This window comes from Paramisgurnus dabryanus, chromosome 20, assembly GCF_030506205.2.
Source record: "Paramisgurnus dabryanus chromosome 20, PD_genome_1.1, whole genome shotgun sequence".
In the NCBI taxonomy this organism is placed as follows: domain Eukaryota; kingdom Metazoa; phylum Chordata; class Actinopteri; order Cypriniformes; family Cobitidae; genus Paramisgurnus; species Paramisgurnus dabryanus.
Genome location: NC_133356.1, coordinates 8,919,083 through 8,937,329, shown reverse-complemented (window position 1 = coordinate 8,937,329; position 18,247 = coordinate 8,919,083). Strand labels below are relative to the sequence as shown.

General features: G+C 36.3%; 2 protein-coding genes across 2 annotated transcripts; both read left to right on the top strand.

Annotated features, from left to right (window-relative positions):
• The first annotated feature begins 387 nt into the window (after window positions 1–387).
• Window positions 388–2,986, top strand: gpatch11 (G patch domain containing 11). Its single transcript, XM_065296242.2, has 8 exons — window positions 388–578; window positions 1,022–1,248; window positions 1,337–1,378; window positions 1,461–1,581; window positions 1,662–1,752; window positions 2,278–2,394; window positions 2,477–2,558; window positions 2,804–2,986. The coding sequence occupies exons 1-8, from the start codon at window positions 529–531 to the stop codon at window positions 2,860–2,862; spliced, it is 789 nt and encodes a 262-aa protein (XP_065152314.1). The 5' UTR covers window positions 388–528; the 3' UTR covers window positions 2,863–2,986.
• Window positions 2,987–3,611: 625 nt separating this feature from the next.
• eif2ak2 (eukaryotic translation initiation factor 2-alpha kinase 2) lies at window positions 3,612–16,892 on the top strand. The gene is made up of 19 exons (XM_065296240.2): window positions 3,612–3,951; window positions 4,103–4,232; window positions 5,046–5,188; window positions 7,263–7,395; window positions 7,493–7,524; window positions 7,766–7,924; window positions 7,996–8,128; window positions 8,224–8,264; window positions 8,355–8,469; window positions 9,862–9,896; window positions 10,009–10,060; window positions 10,490–10,566; window positions 10,711–10,830; window positions 14,100–14,219; window positions 14,306–14,513; window positions 14,637–14,780; window positions 14,874–14,972; window positions 15,064–15,126; window positions 15,277–16,892. The coding sequence occupies exons 1-19, from the start codon at window positions 3,851–3,853 to the stop codon at window positions 15,382–15,384; spliced, it is 2,013 nt and encodes a 670-aa protein (XP_065152312.1). The 5' UTR covers window positions 3,612–3,850; the 3' UTR covers window positions 15,385–16,892.
• Window positions 16,893–18,247: the final 1,355 nt, after the last annotated feature.

The following is an 18,247-nucleotide window of genomic DNA, read 5'->3' as shown; positions in this document are numbered from 1 at the left end:
ACATTGCACAAACTGTAGTTATGTAATTTGTTACGAAATCAAAGAGACTTACAAATGAGCAACATACAACAATTGGTAGAACTTAGAACTGTGGAAATAATAAATAGTAGTAACGACAAAGACTACTAAATGTATTTATTATATTAAATATTACTGCAAATCAGTTTAGAATTTATTGCAATAATATTTTTTGCCATAGATTCTGCCTTTTTTTAAACGGTCTTTTGGCAATTTAAGTATTTAAAAGTTATTGAAATTTAAATGTACTCGATTTTGTGTTTAAATATACACGTTTTCTACGCAGAACAGTAAGTTTAAACTTAAGGTTTTTGTGGTCATGTGTGAGAATAAATCTCACGGACAGGGCCAGCGGTGTAGACATCAGCTGTGTCGGTCAATGTAGGAACTTTAAACATTGAAGCGCCGCGTTCCAGTCGGACACATTTACTGAACGGAACAAACAATAGCGGATCAAATGTTTAACATTTCATTTATTTTTCTAACGCTACAGTTTGATTAATTGCACAAATGGCTGATGATGAAGATGATTACATGTCGGATGCCTTTCTGAACCAAATGTGAGTCATTTATATATTCTAAAATATATTTCTGTACTGTATTTCTCTGGGCAATTTGGCATATGGAGTGGCGTACATGATGTTGCACGTTCAAATAAATTATTTACACACCTTTTTAAAACTATATCAGTGAAGCGATGGTCACCAACATAAAGTACTAGGGTAAACGCATGGTTGTTGACATGAAATCGTGGTAACACCACATTATTCTATGAAATTCCACGATACAATACGTGCTATACTAAAGCATATGTGCTAAAATCTGCCATACAGTACCTGTAAAGATGCATAAGGCCACATATGCAACACATCCATGTCTGTCTGTGTATGCATTTGTGATGCGTTGAATGTTTGTAAAGAAAATGTGATAATTCACCAGCTGAAATCAATAAATAAAGTCCACTGTCATATTTGGGGTTTTTAATGCTTATATACATGAACAGCACAGATGTTCGACCTGGCATACCGATGCCGAAACGTGTGAAGGAAGCCATAAAGAAAGAAACATTACATAAAGAGAAAAATGTTACAAACCGACAGAAGAGCTTCAAGGAGCAGGAGCAGGAGAGTCGAGAAGCAGCACTGCAGAGCTCCATTAGCAGTCAAAACAAAGGCTTCGCTTTACTGCAGAAGATGGGTTATAAAGCAGGACAAGGACTGGGCAAAGGAGGTCAGCATTTGAGTCTGATGTGTAACTCCTCTGTGTCCATTTTTTATGATGTTATTTTCCTTCATTACAAACTATCATTTTGCTGCAGGTGCTGGACGAGTTGAGCCGGTTCCTCTGAACATCAAAACAGGTTGGGTTTTTTTGTCTAGTTTATGATCTAAATTATTGTTGATTAGGACATTACTGTGGGTTTACACAAACATGGTTTTTAGACAGAGGTGGAATTGGGATGGAAGAACTCAAGAAAAGGAAAGCCGAGGAGGAACTTCAGAATTACCGAAAGAAGATCCAAATGAAACAGCGGGTGGAGAAGGAATCTTTAGAGGATTTTAGGTAAAAGCCAAGATGATTTCAAATCAAGCATATGTTTTCTCAGGGTCTGAAATCTGTTTGTTGGTTCATGTTTAACACAGAGTTCGTAAGAGAACAGAAAGAGAAGAGCGTCAAACGCTGATAGACCTGAGGAAGAGCCAACGGGCCTGTGAACAGCTTGACAGTCAGAAGGTCATTGAATTAACTTTATATCATTATCAACCTTTTAAATAACTTTTTTCCTCATCAGTCCACCAAAAAATAAAATTGTGTTTAAACTAAACTGTGCTAAACAATGCAATGAGCACTTGTAAGGAAGAACTAATAACTGCACTTGATAAAGTCTAAGGGGTGTTTTCCCGGACAATGATTAGCTTAAACAAGGACTATGCCTTAGTTTAAATAGGAAATATAACTAGTTTTAACAAACATGCCTTACTAAAAACATTACTTGTGTGCATTTTGAGGCAAAACAAAGGGCACTGATGTATTTTTTTTAGATATGCCAATGCAAGTTGTTTTCAGTTTGGACAGCTCTTACATTCTATACTAATAATCCCTGTCCGGGAAACCGCCCCTAAGAGTTTAATAATTCAAAATCTTTGAGTTTGGTTTGAAGTGATTGGTTGTGAGCAAACAAAATCTTTACGAGCAGAAATGTGATTTTGCTTTCTGTCTATGAAATGGTATTAATAAATATTAAATTCTTGATGTTAGGGCATAACTGTTCCTAGAGACAGCTGGTACTGGCCTGAAGTCATCAAAGATGAAGAGGCGGAGCTTCAGGAGGAGGAAGATAAACCCGAGGACAGTGAGGATGAAGAGGAATTGATGGTGAGTTTGACCCCACATCTGATGTTTATTTTAAATGCACTTATGATTTTCATGTATTTTATGCTGTTACACTTCTTTACAGCCTTTAGACAAGCTGCAGTTTCTCACATCATATTTGCGAGGATTTCATTCTTACTGCATATGGTGTGGGACAGAATATAATGGTAAGTAATGGACTACACATAAATGCTTTAAATGCATTCAAAAATCATGGGCTGGAACTGTTTATTGTATTTATTTATTATTATTTATTTTATTATTATTATAATAAATATATTATTTTTTAATTAGCTTTAAGCAAGAGCAACTATATGTATAAAGCTACTAAATGTAACTGTATACTGCTGTGTTATATATATTGGTGATGTTATATATTGTACTGTGATATAAGACTTGATTCTTTAAACAGATGAAGAGGACCTGAACTCAAACTGTCCCGGTGACACCGCAGCTGATCATGAGGACTAAAGCAACCAAGATCTAAAACTTATTTTTACTGATCACTTATTTGCTTCTCTTTGTTTATTAATAATGTTTTTATTTATGTGTCAAGTGTTGTTTCAAATAAGTAAAGATATTTTGATTCAAATGATCTGTTAAGGTTTTTATGTGATGCTATTAATCTTTTGTCAGCCGTATACAAAATAACTCTGTCTAGTATCTTACTATACCTTAAAATAACCTTAATCAGATTAAGCATGTATATAAAGTAGTTCATTAAATTAATTAATTTATTATGTGAAACTTGTACATTTTAAATGGAAATAAAGGATTCTGGTGAATAGGGAAAACCTGGGAATAACAGGTCATTATAATATGATAATTTTAGAAGTTTGAAAAATTCATGGAAATACAAAATATTCTGTAATAGGCTAGAAATTACTGTTTAAAAACGACCACAGTCCTTACTAAATATATTTACCGTCATGGAAATTATTTTTTTAAAGGCTTGAGAACGAGAACACTAATGGTTAAATTAAAGGCAAGTTCTTACCAGTGTTGTAACGGCAAAACACGACACTTTTCTTTAAGTCAACAAAAACGAAACCATTCCAAACATTGGTGTCACTTTAGTGCTCGTATCCTTTTTTTTTTAGTAACATAGCAGACTGCTGGGATATTGAAAAGATTATAAGAAATATAAAAGAATCAGCCAATCAGTGAAATCAGCAGGCTGCGCAGGATTTGATTGGTAATTCCTGTATTTACAGATGACGTCAATGTCCGGAAATCGAAACTTAACTGAGCAGAATATGGGAAGAAAATGAAAGTGTTGAGTCTATGATGAGCTGACATTTACTCCTGTTGTATGCATTTATTATAGAAATAATTTTTATTTCAACTCGTCCGGTCAAAGTGATAAGCTTTGTCGTTTTACCTGACAATACTGTTTTTAACATGTTACTTGATAACGTTTAAGTTTTGTCAGAAGATTTTGCTGGTCTTGAACTTTGCAATGGAAGCTTACATTTCCAAACTGAATGAGTACAAACAGAAGACAGGGGCCACTGTACAATATGAGGAAGGATCCGCAGAGGGACCCAGCCACAATTTAACGTATGTAATGATCACTTATTCATTCATGCACAGTCGTCTACTAAAAACACACTTTCGGTTGCCATGTAAATGATAACATATTTAAGTATAAGTATTTCTTCAAATCTTAAAATGTAACGTAAGTACTTTTAATGTATTTGTGTTTGTACAGGTTTACCTGTACAGCGATTATAAACGGCACGCGCTACCTTTCCGCCACTGGGAAAAGCAAGAAGGAGGCGAAACACAACGCGGCGTGCAACGCGTACACTGCCATCACAGAGACACACAACACTCAATCTGTAAGAGTTAAAACAGCACTGCCATCACAGAGACACACAACAATCTATACATATAATATATAAGTATATGGGTGATTATATAATTGCAAGTACATTAGGTGTCATTTGGTATATTTGAGGTAGGCCTACATATAAGTTACATGACTCTTACTGTATCAGAGTTTGACAGTAACAGCCTTGAAACAACTTTTTACAGAAAACATTATATTGTTATGACCTGTACCATCTTGTGATTCATGACGATGAGTACCAAATTATTAAAATAATAAAATATAACAAGCGGGATGCTAAACAATTAATCGCGATTAATCATTAGCAGAATAAAAGTTTTTGTTTACATCATATATGTGTGTGAACTGTGTATAATAAATTTGTATAAATAAATGTACACACATAAATGTATATGTTTTAGAAATGTTTACATGTGTATATACATTTGTATATTTATGTATAATTTATATTATATATAAATATAAATACTTAATATATACATTTTTTTTTCTTAAAATTATACATGAATGTGTTCATATTTATATATATATATATATATACATATTTATTATACACAGTTAACACATATGTGATGTAAACAAAAACTTTTATTCTGCTAACGATTAATCACGATTAATTGTTTAGCATCCCTAGCAGAACAAATAATGATTTTAAACACCAACTGTACTTACCTGCAATTGTGAGTGCATGTATCACCCAGTTGACCAAATTCAGGTATACCGTATAATAAATATTAAACTTGTCTTGTATCAAATATGAATTGTATACAGTGAGTATAAGTGACTTTTTATGCAACTGCAGATAACATCTACTCAAGGTAACTTGAACAACATGGGCATAGCTCCGCAGATAAATTATATCAGCCTGCTGAATGAATATCAACAGAAGAACAATATTACATTGAAGATCCGTGAGTCTACTAACATGGATCCAGGAAATGCTCAGTGAGTACTTAAACACTAAGGGGAAGTTTCCCGGACAGGGTTTAGATTAATCCAGGACTACCCCTTAGTTATATTAGGACATTTTTACAAACATACTTTACAAAAAACAATACTGGTGTGCCAGACAAAACAATAACACTGATATATATGTTAAGATATGTCAGTAAAAGGTGTTTTTCAATTAAGGCAGCTTAAACATGCATTTTAGTCTGGGACTAGGATAAGCCCTGCCTGGGAAACCGCTCCTAAATGATAAACACTAACTTTTTACATTTATACACAATATATTCCTGTCCTCCAAACTAGAACGAACTACAGCAGGATTAATTTTACCTCCTAAATGCCTTTTAGACAGAAAAATTGAAGGTTGGACAGATAAATAAATAGATGCATGAGAGATGCATTAGCAGACAAAACATCTGTACTGTATTCAGGGAAAGACTTGAAGTTACTTGAACCAAGTATAGGTGTATAGGTGTAAAAATAATTAGATAAAGTCAGTTTTGAAAAAAAACTTTTTTATATGAAAGGGATAGTTCACTTTAAAATGAAAATTCTGTCATCATTTACTCATCCTCGTGTTGTTCTAACCTGTATGAATTTCTTTTTTCTGATGAACACAAAAGAAGAAATTTTGAGAAATGATGGTAAACACACAGCAGATAGTGACCATTGACTTCCATAGTAGAAATAAAATTTAATAGGTACCATCAACTGTGAGCTTACCATCATTTATCAAAATATTTTCTTCATCATTTATCACAATATTTCCAAAATATTTTTCCTTACTATGGAAGTCAATGGTCACTATCTGTTGTGTACCATCATTTCTCAAAATATCTTCTTTTGTGTTAATCAGAAAAATGAAATTCATACAGGTTAAGACCAACATGAGGATGAGTAAATGATGACAGAATTTTCATTTTAAAGTGAACTATTCCTTTAACACAAACATCAAATAACCTGTTTGGTTAAAGGTACAGTGTGTACATTTTAGCGGCATCTAGTGGTGAGGTGCTGGTGAATTGCAACCAATGGCTCAGTCCACTGTTTACGCCTCATTTTTTTACTCGCATAGAGAAGCTACGGTAGCCGCCACCGGACAAACATGTCCTCACAGACAACTTATAAAAAAAAAGTTTGTCCATTAAGGGTTTCTGTAGAAACATGTTGGCACAAAATGGCGACTTCCATGTAAGGGGACCCTCGGTATATGTAGAAAAAAACGTCTCATTCTAAGGCAATAAACACATAATGGTTCATTAAGTTAGGTCTTTATACCCCACTGATAATATAGTTTTGTATATTATTTTGCATTTCTGTCAAGAGATCCTTCTTAAAATTTCACACTGCACATTTAAAGGGACAGTAAGTAGGGTTTTAAGTTTTTTATTATTCAAAATCAATGTCTTTATTCATAAATATGTCCTCGTTGGTGTCAAATGACCTCTGATGTGATTACAGTGATTACATAACGGCTACCGTAGTTGCAACGCGTATTTGGAAAAGCGAGGCGCTAGAGAGCACTATTCGTTTGAATGCAAAATACAATTTCACCACTAGATGGGGGTAAATCCTACTTATTGTCCCTTTAATGTTTCTAGAAAGGACTAAGTAACATTAGTTAAAACTGGCCCATACTGCATAAGGAGTATACAGACAAACGTATTTATAGAAAATATGTAGAGTAGAGACATAAAAAAGACAGTATAGAAATAAGGGGAAAAATATTATAAGGTAAAATGTATTAAACATTGATTATAAAATGCATGCAAGTTTATATTCTGCACATAAACTTTTTTTACTACATTTTCAATGGTAGTATGGTTGCATCCTGATTTTTATGTTGGAAAAGGAAAAATAAAGTGCAATTTATCAATAAACAAAATATCCAGTTCTTGCATCTTATTACATTTTAAATATTGTGTGTATGACTGCGTTTTGCCTAAAGCGATTACGCAAAGTCAAAGATGGCGGCACAGCAAAAAAAAATTCAACTAAATTATTTTATGTTTTGATATGTTTCCCTGTAGATCACATAATCGTAATTTTTTTCTCCTATCATTTATTGTAGATTGTGTACATATGATTGTACATATGTTAGTGGTGATAAAGAATATCCTAAGGCTTACGGCAAAACAAAAAAGGAGGCCAAAGAGGCTGCAGCTAAGTGCGTTTATGAAGAATTATTAACTCAAAATACTGAGGTATGACAACATTTCATGACAACAGACTACTTTTTATAAGCGCTACTAATTTATAAATGCTATTAATTTTGATCCAATATATGGTTTTGTATTTAAGGCCTTGGATAAGAACTGCAATAATACAACAAGGTAAGAAGTTACAGCTTGTATTTAACAACACTGACAGGTCATAAAACCTGTTTATTTCACATTTATGTGCCAGAAGTATGGTTTGCCTTTTATTTGCATTTAGCATTGTTTATTCTTGCAGTCCACGACCCTCTTAGACATGGGATCTATAGTTGAGAACCACTAGCTGACAGCCGCTGGTTTAAAACAATGTTACTGTATATTGTGCATCATGTTTGCATCCTGTTTTCTGTTGTTTAAGTGCTAACCTGGACCGTTCGAGTTTCGCCGAAAATTCTCGAAGCACCACTCCGATACTTGACAACAACTACGTGGCATGGATCAATCACTACTGCCAGAAAAATAAATGTGTTCTAAGTTTCAATTTAGTGGAGAGAAGAGGACCTCCTCACAATCCCGAGTAAGTCCTTTATCACCAAAGTGTAGTTCTGTTTCGAAAACCCAGTGAAAACCTGTCATCGGTTTCTTTAGGTTTGTGTATAAGGCCGTTATAAATGGGAAGGAATATTCTGAAGGACTTGGAAAGTGTAAAAAAGAGGCGCAGCAGCACGCAGCTCAGAAGGCTTGGAGTGAACTTCAGCAGCACTCAGATGGGAGCACACAGGCATGAAGTTTTACACCCTTCTGAAATTCAGACATGTTTGTAGGTGTTAGTGATGGTCATCTTCATAAAAGCATAATAATGTTTATATTTAACAGAGTTCTGAAGAGGACACTTCATCACACGCCTCAGAGATAAAGTGAGATTAATTGAACAATATGTCATTACATTTTGCATTTAAAATAAATGACTGTAGAAAATGTACAGTTGATTCTGTTTTTTCCCATAGTAAATCTGAGGAAGCGCTACATCCATCACAAAGCTCAGCTGCTATGACCAGCACAAGTGATTCTGTTGTCTTTAAGGATTCTTCTGCAGTTGGTTCTCCTATGGCCATAAGTCCTGTAGGTCCATTTTGAGTTACTGACATTAAGAGTTTAAAGGGCACATATTATGCAAAATCAACTTTTACAGGTGTTTGGACATAAATGTGTGTTGGGAGTGTGTGAACACAATGAAAAAAATCCACCAACTCCTTTTTTAATCCCCATTAAACCAGAGCAGTCTCATTAGACATGCAGTTTTGATTCTCTTGTTAATGTGATGTCACACTAACAAAGCCCCACACATGGTCATTGACTGACTGGTTAACTTTACACAAAAGCTTTTCTAAATGTGTTTGTTGGCACATTGTAGCACTAATACGGCTAAGATACTATTGTCCCAGACTTTATCCATAGGAATCAGATCTATTTTTAACCAATAGCAGTAGCTCATTTGCATTTATGAAACATGAAAACAGCACTTTTGGTCCCACCCAAATAGGGGCATTTTTGCCATGTTATAACAAGTAATCTGTGGGGTAATTTGAGCTGAAACTTCACAGACACAGGTACACCTGAGATCAGTGCCAGCCGGTGACTTCTTTTTTCGAGGGTGCACGATGCGAAGTTCGTCACAACATGAATGTAGCACGTCATGTGTGTGGTTCGTAATTTCAAAATATGCAGTGAACCTGTGTGCATCACATGTCTTGTCAAAATAAGTGCTTTTAAAGGGTTTATGATAAAAGAGACGCTCACGTTTGCCAGATACTCGGAATCAGAGTTTACTGTTAAGGGAGTGTCTTGTGTGTATTTTGTGAACGTAAGTGTCTCTTTTATCATAAACGGTTTTGACGCGTGTGCAGCAGGCACTTATTTCGACAAAACACGTGATGCACATGGTTAACATAACGCAACAAACACATATTTAAAAAAATGAGCAACACACATGACACTCGGAACACATATTGAATTTGCGCCTCTTGGAAGAGCAGTCACGAGCAGCCACTGCCTAAGATATATATAACATTATATTACAAAAAAAAATTTATGCCCAGCTGCACTACTTCCTAAACTTCAGCCAGCTCCTTGTTTCCTGTCTGCCATTATTGGACAAACTGATTAATCCAGGTGTGCCTGACCTCAGTAGTCACAACAACAATAATCAGAAACACCTGGACTAATCAGTTTGTCCAATAATGGCAGACAGGAAACAAGGAGCTGGCTGAAGTTCAGGAAGTAGTGCAGCTGGGCATAAAGCCAATTGGCATAATATGTGCCCTTTAAGGTTGTTTCTTTTATAAAGTTTATTGTGCAGTGATGGACACGATAGCTGGTCAACAGGTGCTGGTGTATTTTAGCAGAGCTTCATCACTGTATTGACCCCCAACATACAGCTACCATTTTTATATAAAACCTATTTTTATTAAACGTATTTTAACATAAATTTATGATATTCAAACGTTGTTGCAGGCTATGAGCCCAATGGATGTGAGGCCAAAAGTAAAGTAAGTTCCTGTCAAGTGTCATGTTTTGATTTATTTAGTTTTTAATATATAAAAATATCTGTACATAACTTTGTAATCAGCAATCACATGAAATGACATGTCTCTTTTTTAGATTGGCACCAAGCTTTAATCAATCACCGATTTTCTCACCCAAAATTAAAGGGGTATTGTAACTTTCTTTACCATTAACACTCAACTAAATCAATTTCACAATATTATGTTATTGTAGCTATAAAGTTAAGTAACGTTTATGTAAGATGAGTGAAATTTTAGTATAAACAATAGTACTGTGTGGATTTGTGTCATTGTGTGAATCTAAATGTTTTATAGGCTTCAAGTGCTGTGATGCATGTATGAAAAGGCAAATGAGATGCGACTTAAGCTACCATGTTTAAAACTATACTTTCTTCCATGTAGTCAGATTGTCCATCCCCTTGTTATATATCAAGTTTAAATTTGGTTTGCATTTGTTTTAATGAAATAGAAAAAACCCCACTGTAAAATGACATTTTAAAAAGTTACATTTAGGGTTTAGTTACAAATAAGTTTCACTGTCTAAAAGTTTTCTATAAATTGTTATTTTCTTTTTACAGAATACATCTAATATGAACATGCAGAAGCCAACAAAATCATCAACAAATCAAACTGCAACCCAAGCTATAAAATCAAGGTAAATACCACTTTAATTTTAAGTTGTTTTGATAATAATAATAAATTAAGCTTTTATTTTGACATTAAATGCCTTTGTTTCAAGCAGCATTGCCTTTGAGTTGTTTTAGAAAGTCCATTGTTTTGTACAAAAAACTATTTGCAGGTTTTTAGAAGACTTTGACTCAATAGACCGAATTGGCAAAGGTGGTTTTGGACGTGTTTTTAAGGCAAGACGAAAGCTGGAGAACAAATTCTTTGCCGTGAAGATTGTGAGGAGTACAGAGTAAGTACATGAGAATAAAAAGCTTTTATCATCACCCCCTTTGCATTGTTAATATACAGCGGGTTAAATAAGTATTGAACACGTCACCCTTTTTCTCATATTTCTAAGGTAGCGTCAGGGCCGGCATCATGGGGGGGCATTTGCGGGCAGTGCCCCCCCGAACAGGTTGTTGTGCCCCCCTACAAAGTTTTTAATTACTTTAAAATATATATAGAATAATTAAAATAAATTAAACATTGAATGTTTCATGACTTGTAATGTAATCAAATGAGGAAAATATAGTTGATATATGTTTTCTTTAATTAAAATAGACCAGTTTCTCTGATTGGATGTATTGCCGCGTCTCACCCTTCTTACGTCTTTAGCATTTGTGACTTGATACTAGCAAAATGTTTTTTCGCGGCATTTTATGGATCGTCTAAAATATGGATATTAGAACATTTAGAATGAACCAGCACTGCCTGCTTCATCTGACTTCATGCAAACACAGACTGGCTCAAACTCAGAGATTAGAGGTCGAGGTGGAATTTACAAATCTACAGGACACTTTTTTAAGGAAGTCTATTGTTCTTACACGCCGTCTTCAGCTATTTCAAAGGTAAGTTAACGTTGTTTTAAATTACGTAAGCTTAATGTGAAGTGTGGCTATAGACCGTTAACTGCATTACGATGTGATTATGGTAAAGCGGCTTTTTTAAAGCTAGGACGCGCTGCACTATGAAACTCATTCATTTCAATGGCTTGCGCCGCGCGAGGGCGGTTTGTTGTTGCGTCGAGTGAGCGCGAGCGCAGCGGAGCTCAGCTTGCGCTCACGCAGCGGTCGAGGTTCAATAGTTTTGCGCATAGTTTGTGGTCTTTTGCACTTTATACGGGAAATGAGCTGACAGTCTGTACCAGTTGTATGAGTGTGTGCTTGCTGTATTTGTTGTTTTAATGTCTTGTTTTTGCAAGTTATTGTTGCTATTGTGTGCCCCCCGTTGGAAGCCGAGTGCCCCCCTGTTAGTTATGGTCTGGCGCCGGCTCTGGGTAGCGTGCACACCAAACCTTTTACGCCGGCATATGTTTTCAATTGTTTCTTCCAATGTTTTTTTTTTTTTAAAGCCAGCAGCTGACTTTTTTCTGCGCTGAAAGCCGGCGTTTGGCGTTTTTCCGCGATTGGTTTTTTTTCCACATTCAGCACAGAGAGTTGAAAAATATTTCATTTTGGGTGAAAAGCTCAGCTCGTCAGCTGCGTTCAAAAGCTTTCGTGTGCACACCCCTTTAACTCTTTCGCCGCAATTGACAAGTTATCTCGTCAATTATGAGTTAATATTTACCTGATAAATATCCCTGACGAATTTCTATGAAAAGGTGTAATACCCCTTTGATCCACTAGATGGCCAAACCTTATTTTTGAAGAGAAATATCCATATTTCAGTGGTTAATTTAAGTGGAAAAAGTAAATGTATAATGAAATGTTTTTCCCCGTTTTGTTTGTTCGTTTGTTTATTGTTTGTTTGAAAGCAGACGGTCTGTTATTTCATTTGATAAATTTGTATGTTTTTATTTTTATAGAAGAACATTTTTCCTGCAAGGAATTTTGTGAAACTTTTGTGAAAATCACAAAAATGCTGGCGGGCAACTTTTTTTAAAAAAGGCTGGCGGCGAATGAGTTAGGGTGCTATTGACATGAACTTTTCATGTTCAAAGAAATCAAACATAGATGTCCATAAATTATGTGTAATAATGTAAAATGACACAGGAAAAGTACTTAACACACTAATTGAAATGTATTTAATACTTTCTACAAAAGCCTTTGTTTGTAATGAAAGCTTCAAGAAGCCTCCTGTATGGAGAAACTAGTTGCATGCATTGTTCAGGTCTGATTTTGACCCTTTCATTCTTCCACACAAACAATTTTAAATAATTTTTTATTTGTCTTTGAATCTTGAAGGTTCTGTGGGCCTCTTCTATGATCTCTGATCTTTAGGTCATTCCATAGATTTCCCCAAAATGTCATGCCAATAGCACCTTTAGAAAATATATGTACTAAAAGATGATGATGTGTCCAATACTTATTTTACCTGCTGTAATTGTGATTGGACAACATGTAGGCCGTGCTTCAAAAACTAGACAGTAGACTACATACTGTAAATATAAAAAATAAACTGATCCTCTTAAGTTAGTCTTCATCTGTGCTAGCAGCAGCTACTTCCAAAATAAGTACAGTAAGGGGCCAATCACACCAAAAGCGTTTATGGCAGTTGCAGGTGCCTTTTTTGAATGATATTCTATGGGCAGGGAGCGTTTGCGCACTGTTTATGCGCGCCTTACGGTTTTTGCCGTCGACCGCAGCACGCGCCTTTGAAGGAACGCTGAGAGCGGAGAAGCGCCCGACGTCATTCACGTCTTTCCATTGTCCAGTCGAATGAGGGGAGAGGCGGGCCTTAAGTTGTGGTGAGGGAAGTTTACAGTTGCTTTGAAGAACCGGACTTTTTTTTATAAAAAAGCAGTGCGTCGCGCCTTGCATTTCCAAGCGTTTAAAGCGCTTTGGTGTGATTAGCCCCTTAGGGTTCTTCTTAGGGGCTAAGCACACCAAAAGCGTTTTAAACGCTTGGAAACGCAAGGCACGACGCACTGCCTTTTTTAAAAGGCTTTTTATATTGCTGGGCAACCAGCTGTCTTGTCAAATATTGAAGCGTGAGCGCTCTTTTGCTGTTAGCTGTCATATTAGCAGAAACTTTAAAAAGAGGGTGCTTGCTCTGACCTTGTTTGAGGCTGACAGGTGCACAAACACGCAGGAGGGAGTGAGCGAGTGGAGTCCGGTTCTTCAAAGCAACTGTAAACTTCCCTCACCACAACGTAAGGCCTGCCTCTCCCCTCATTCGATTGGACAATGGAAAGACGCGAATGACGTTGGGCGCTTCTCCGCTCTCAGCGTTCCTTCAAAGGCGCCTGCTGCGGCTGGCAGCAAAAACCGCAAGGTGCGCATAAACAGCGCGCAAACGCTCCCTGTCCATAGAATATAATTCAAAAAAGGCGCCTGCAACTGCCATAAACGCTTTTTGTGTGATTGGCCCCTAACAGTAAGTGATGCACAGAAGCGTTGGGTCCAGCGGTCAGAACTATTGGCCAATCAGAATCAAGGACTGGATTTAATAATTTCATAAACATGCACAGACAGTGTTGCCTTAATGTCTGTTTGGTAAAAGGCTTTTATTTAAAGTGTGAGATGTGCTTTACATTGGGAGTATAATTATGATATCTCAATGACATCATTTTCTCCAAAGAAAAGCTCTTCGTGAGGTTGGCGCATTGGCGAATCTTCATCATCCAAATATCGTCCGTTACAACACAACTTGGGAGGAGGACACAACATACAGACACGACTCTTCAGAGAGCACATCAGAGTAATTCAGCAAACACCACACAACCGACACTACAACAAACATAAAACACATGTGAATACTGACTCTGGGTTATCTGTTCGGTTTAGCTCTGGCAGCAGCATGGACACAAAGTACCTGTACATTCAGATGGAGCTTTGTGAGGGAGACACTCTTCGTGGCTGGATTGAAAAAAGAAACTCTTTGAATGAAGACAATATTACAGAGAGGAGACGAGAAGCAGAACATATCTGCAGTCAGATCCTACACGCTGTGAAATGCATTCACTCCAAAGATCTGATTCATAGAGACCTGAAGGTGAACACTTCATCATCTCAAACCCCTTCAATTCATATTACAGTTGTGTTTGCTACCTACATTTACATTCAGAAATCAAATTTGCTCTAACATTGTATGATGTTGTGGGTCTGTTTGATTTAGCCTGCAAATATAATGTTCGGCAGTGAGGGAGGGGTGAAGGTGGGAGACTTTGGTCTTGTGACTGCAGCGGAAAATGACAGCGATGAGCTGCTGCTGGAGAGAACCAGAAGAACAGGAACCCGTTCCTACATGAGCCCTGAACAGGTAAAAAAAAACCGAGGGTCTGTGTAAGGTTTTAAATGCTGTTTGCGTTCATCTGTTCCTGAAGTTTCTGCTCTTATGATCTCATAAATTCAGCTCACCCCGTCCTATGACAGAAAGGTGGATATATTTGCTCTGGGTCTCATATACTTTGAACTCCTCTGGAAGCTTGTCACAGGGACTGAAAGGATCATGGTTTGATGATTATTTTTCACTTTTGATAACTTACTTAGTACTTGACGTATTGAACTATAGATTGAAATTAATTTAATTTTACGATCTTTAGATTTGGGATGATATAAGATCAAGGAAGTTTCCACCACAGTTCTCTATAAAATTTGATTTTGAGGTGAGTATAATAATTCCTTTGTCTTCCCATGCTACTTATTTTAGTAAATATTTGCTCTAATAATACTTATTTTCATTCTATGATGACTTATAAAATAACTTGATGTCTTTTGTTCTTGTGGCTGTCTAATGGGTGATGCTGGTGAAACAGCACAACCTCATCAACAATATGCTAGATCCCAACCCTAAAAAGAGACCAGACGCGTCCGAACTGATCTTAGAGCTCCAGCACAATTCTACAGTCCTCAAGAACAACTAGACGGCAGTCGCACACCTAGTAAGCTGTCTACCTAGACAGCATTTTATCTGCACGTCAACTGGTGGGAAGTAGAACTGAACAGACTCTTTTAGGGGCAGTTTCCAAGATGGGGTTTAGATTAATCCAGGACTAGATCTTGATTATTAGGACATTTTAGTAGTTGTTACAAACGTACCTTACAAAAAAACATTACTGGTGTGCATCTTGAGACAAAACAATGGCACTTGATAGACGTTAAGTGCAAGATGATTTTAAATTAAGGCAGCTCAAACATGCATTTTAGTCTGGGACTAGGATAAGCCCTGTCTGGGAAACCACCCCTTAATTCATCATCTATTCGAGAGACATCTGTCGAAGTTTCTACTAGATTTAATGCTTAAATCATATATGTACTGTCTATATTTAATGCATTTTGCACACTTCATAGGCAGTGACCACCAGATTTACATTTTTTTTAGCAGATGCTTTTATCCAAAGTAATTTACAAATGAGAGAGCAAGTTAGCATAGTACACATGGGTATATTTACAAACAAAATTAAAGAGTGAATGGCTACGTTATTTGAGGTTTGAATCAAACTCTTTAGGATGGTGTCACTCCAGCATCAATATACTGTACTGAACATGATCAATTATATTACTCATATTGTTGGATTTGGCATTTACTTCAGTGTTGAGTAACAAAAAAGGTGTTTTATTTTCAACAGATATTTTAATTATACTACATTTTACAGATTAAGAATTAAGGTTGTGGTCTTATGTCGATTCACTTAAAGGGGCCATGGCATAAAAATCTGACTTTTTCCATGTTTAAGTGCTAAAATTGGGTCGCCAGTGCTTCAATCAACATAGAAATCTGAAAAAGATCAACCCAGTAACTTTGTTTTGGTAAACCATTCTCTGCAAGCACATAAAAAATTAGGTAATTGAAATTTGGCTCTCCTTATGATGTCATAAGGAGATCTTATTATAATAACACCGCCCCTTAATCTGCACTATCCCACTACGGCACATCCATTTAGTGCAAAGACAGAGAGAAAAGAATTCACAGCACAATTGAGTTTCAATTGCAACAAACCACCATCAATGCAATCAGTTTTTAATTTTATCAACTCATTTGCATTTTAAAGGACACACCCAAAACGGCACATTTTTGCTCACACCTACAAAAGTGTCAAATTTAACATGATATAATAAATTATCTATATGATATTTTGAGCTAAAACTTCACATACGTACACCAAAGATTTATTTGACATCTTAAAAAGTCTTTTGACATGGGCCCTTTAAAAAAGTCTTTCGACATGGCACCTTTAATGTTTTCTATTATGTGTCCATTAATTGCGTTGTTGGGAGATGTCAATACATCTATCAGGTTTGGTTACATTGTTTGTGTTATTGTACTACTGTTTGTATTGTATTGCATAATACGCTCTAACAAATCATCTTGCTAGTGAAAAGGTTATGGACTTGAACTGTATCGGTGACATGACATCATTTTCAAACACATTTCTTCTGGGGTGTTGTAATAATTCCCATTTGATTGTTGAAATGTTAAGTTGTGAAAAAAATGAGTTGTGTAAATTAAATTCATCAATAACTAAATGAATGAATCAATTATTTTTTTAATTTTGTGGTGTGTTACTCATATGACAAAGGTGGAGCTTACGGCCTCCCTTGGCTGAAAGGATTTTTATCAAATAAATTATGTTTAAAAAAACAGCTAATACCAGCATAAGCTGTCTCAGCTTGGTATTAGTTGGTTTTGCTGGTGTAGCAAGCTGGTCTAGCTGTGTTTTGGTCACTTTTTAAGCTGGACTTAGCTGGTCAGGCTGAAAGGTCCGCTGACCCACCATCTTTGCCAGGCTGGGAGGACCACCTTAAACCAGCTACCAGCTCATGTTGGCCTCACATCAAGTATACATATTAATTTAAATTATTATACGTTTTAAAGATACTTTGTAAAACAATTTTTTTCATCTTATTAATAATATCTGTAGTATATATTAAATCCTAGCGCTTGGTAACGTCTCAATACAACCGTCCAATCACGATGGAGGAGAGGCGGGACAAATACTACACCGACCAACCGAAACACTCTGCCTTTACTCATGAACAACAACATAACAGTTAAATCAAAGACTTAAAAGACAGTACTTTTGCAGGTGTTTGTATCCACTTTCAAAGCGCCCTCGAGTGCTTGTTTTTAGAACAACAGGTTTGTTCAGCTACCTACCTGCAGTCCGTGATTTTACCTTTTACCCTAGGTAGTCAACATTTCAATTCGTTTCTTATAGTTCTTTAACACAATCATATATATTTTTAAACTTCCGTTCACGATAACTTATACATACAATAGACAATAATAAATTATTGATTGATTTTTACGATATTCTATAAAAATAAAGGACATATTTTTTGGTGTTTCCTATTCTAATACCCAACAGCACAACAAGACATTTTTTCTTGTGGGTTATCTTGCTCGTTTCACTCGTGTATAATTATTTTCCGGTGTTTTTCTGCCACCACATTGCGCGCGCAGCTTGCAGTGACGTAACTGTGACGTCTACTCGCAAGAGGTCTATAAATACAGATGTCCGGATCCGCACTGCAGCAAACCCAGACCACTAGTGATGGTCAACCCGGATCTTTTTAAGGATTCGGGTTATTCTGAGTCACTCACTAATATGATCCGGGTTGTGCGAGTCACTCGAGTCACTTGAGTCACTTGGTCAAAATCTCCCAATTCCAATCGCTAAGTCATACTAATGCCAACCAAGCAACTCGGATCACGCGTGCAGCTACGAGTTTAAGACTCCTCTGCTCACAAGAAAGGGCTTATGTGACCTGAGGAACTCGTAAAAA

Coding starts and splice junctions, on each gene's coding strand:
- gpatch11 (XM_065296242.2), top strand. CDS start 529: ATGGCTGATGATGAAGATGATTACATGTCGGATGCCTTTCTGAACCAA. Junction 1,582..1,661: donor GAATCTTTAGAGGATTTTAG/GTAAAAGCCAAG, acceptor TGTTTAACACAG/AGTTCGTAAGAGAACAGAAA. Junction 2,395..2,476: donor AGGATGAAGAGGAATTGATG/GTGAGTTTGACC, acceptor ACTTCTTTACAG/CCTTTAGACAAGCTGCAGTT.
- eif2ak2 (XM_065296240.2), top strand. CDS start 3,851: ATGGAAGCTTACATTTCCAAACTGAATGAGTACAAACAGAAGACAGGG. Junction 5,189..7,262: donor ATGGATCCAGGAAATGCTCA/GTGAGTACTTAA, acceptor CATTTATTGTAG/ATTGTGTACATATGATTGTA. Junction 7,525..7,765: donor AACTGCAATAATACAACAAG/GTAAGAAGTTAC, acceptor CTGTTGTTTAAG/TGCTAACCTGGACCGTTCGA.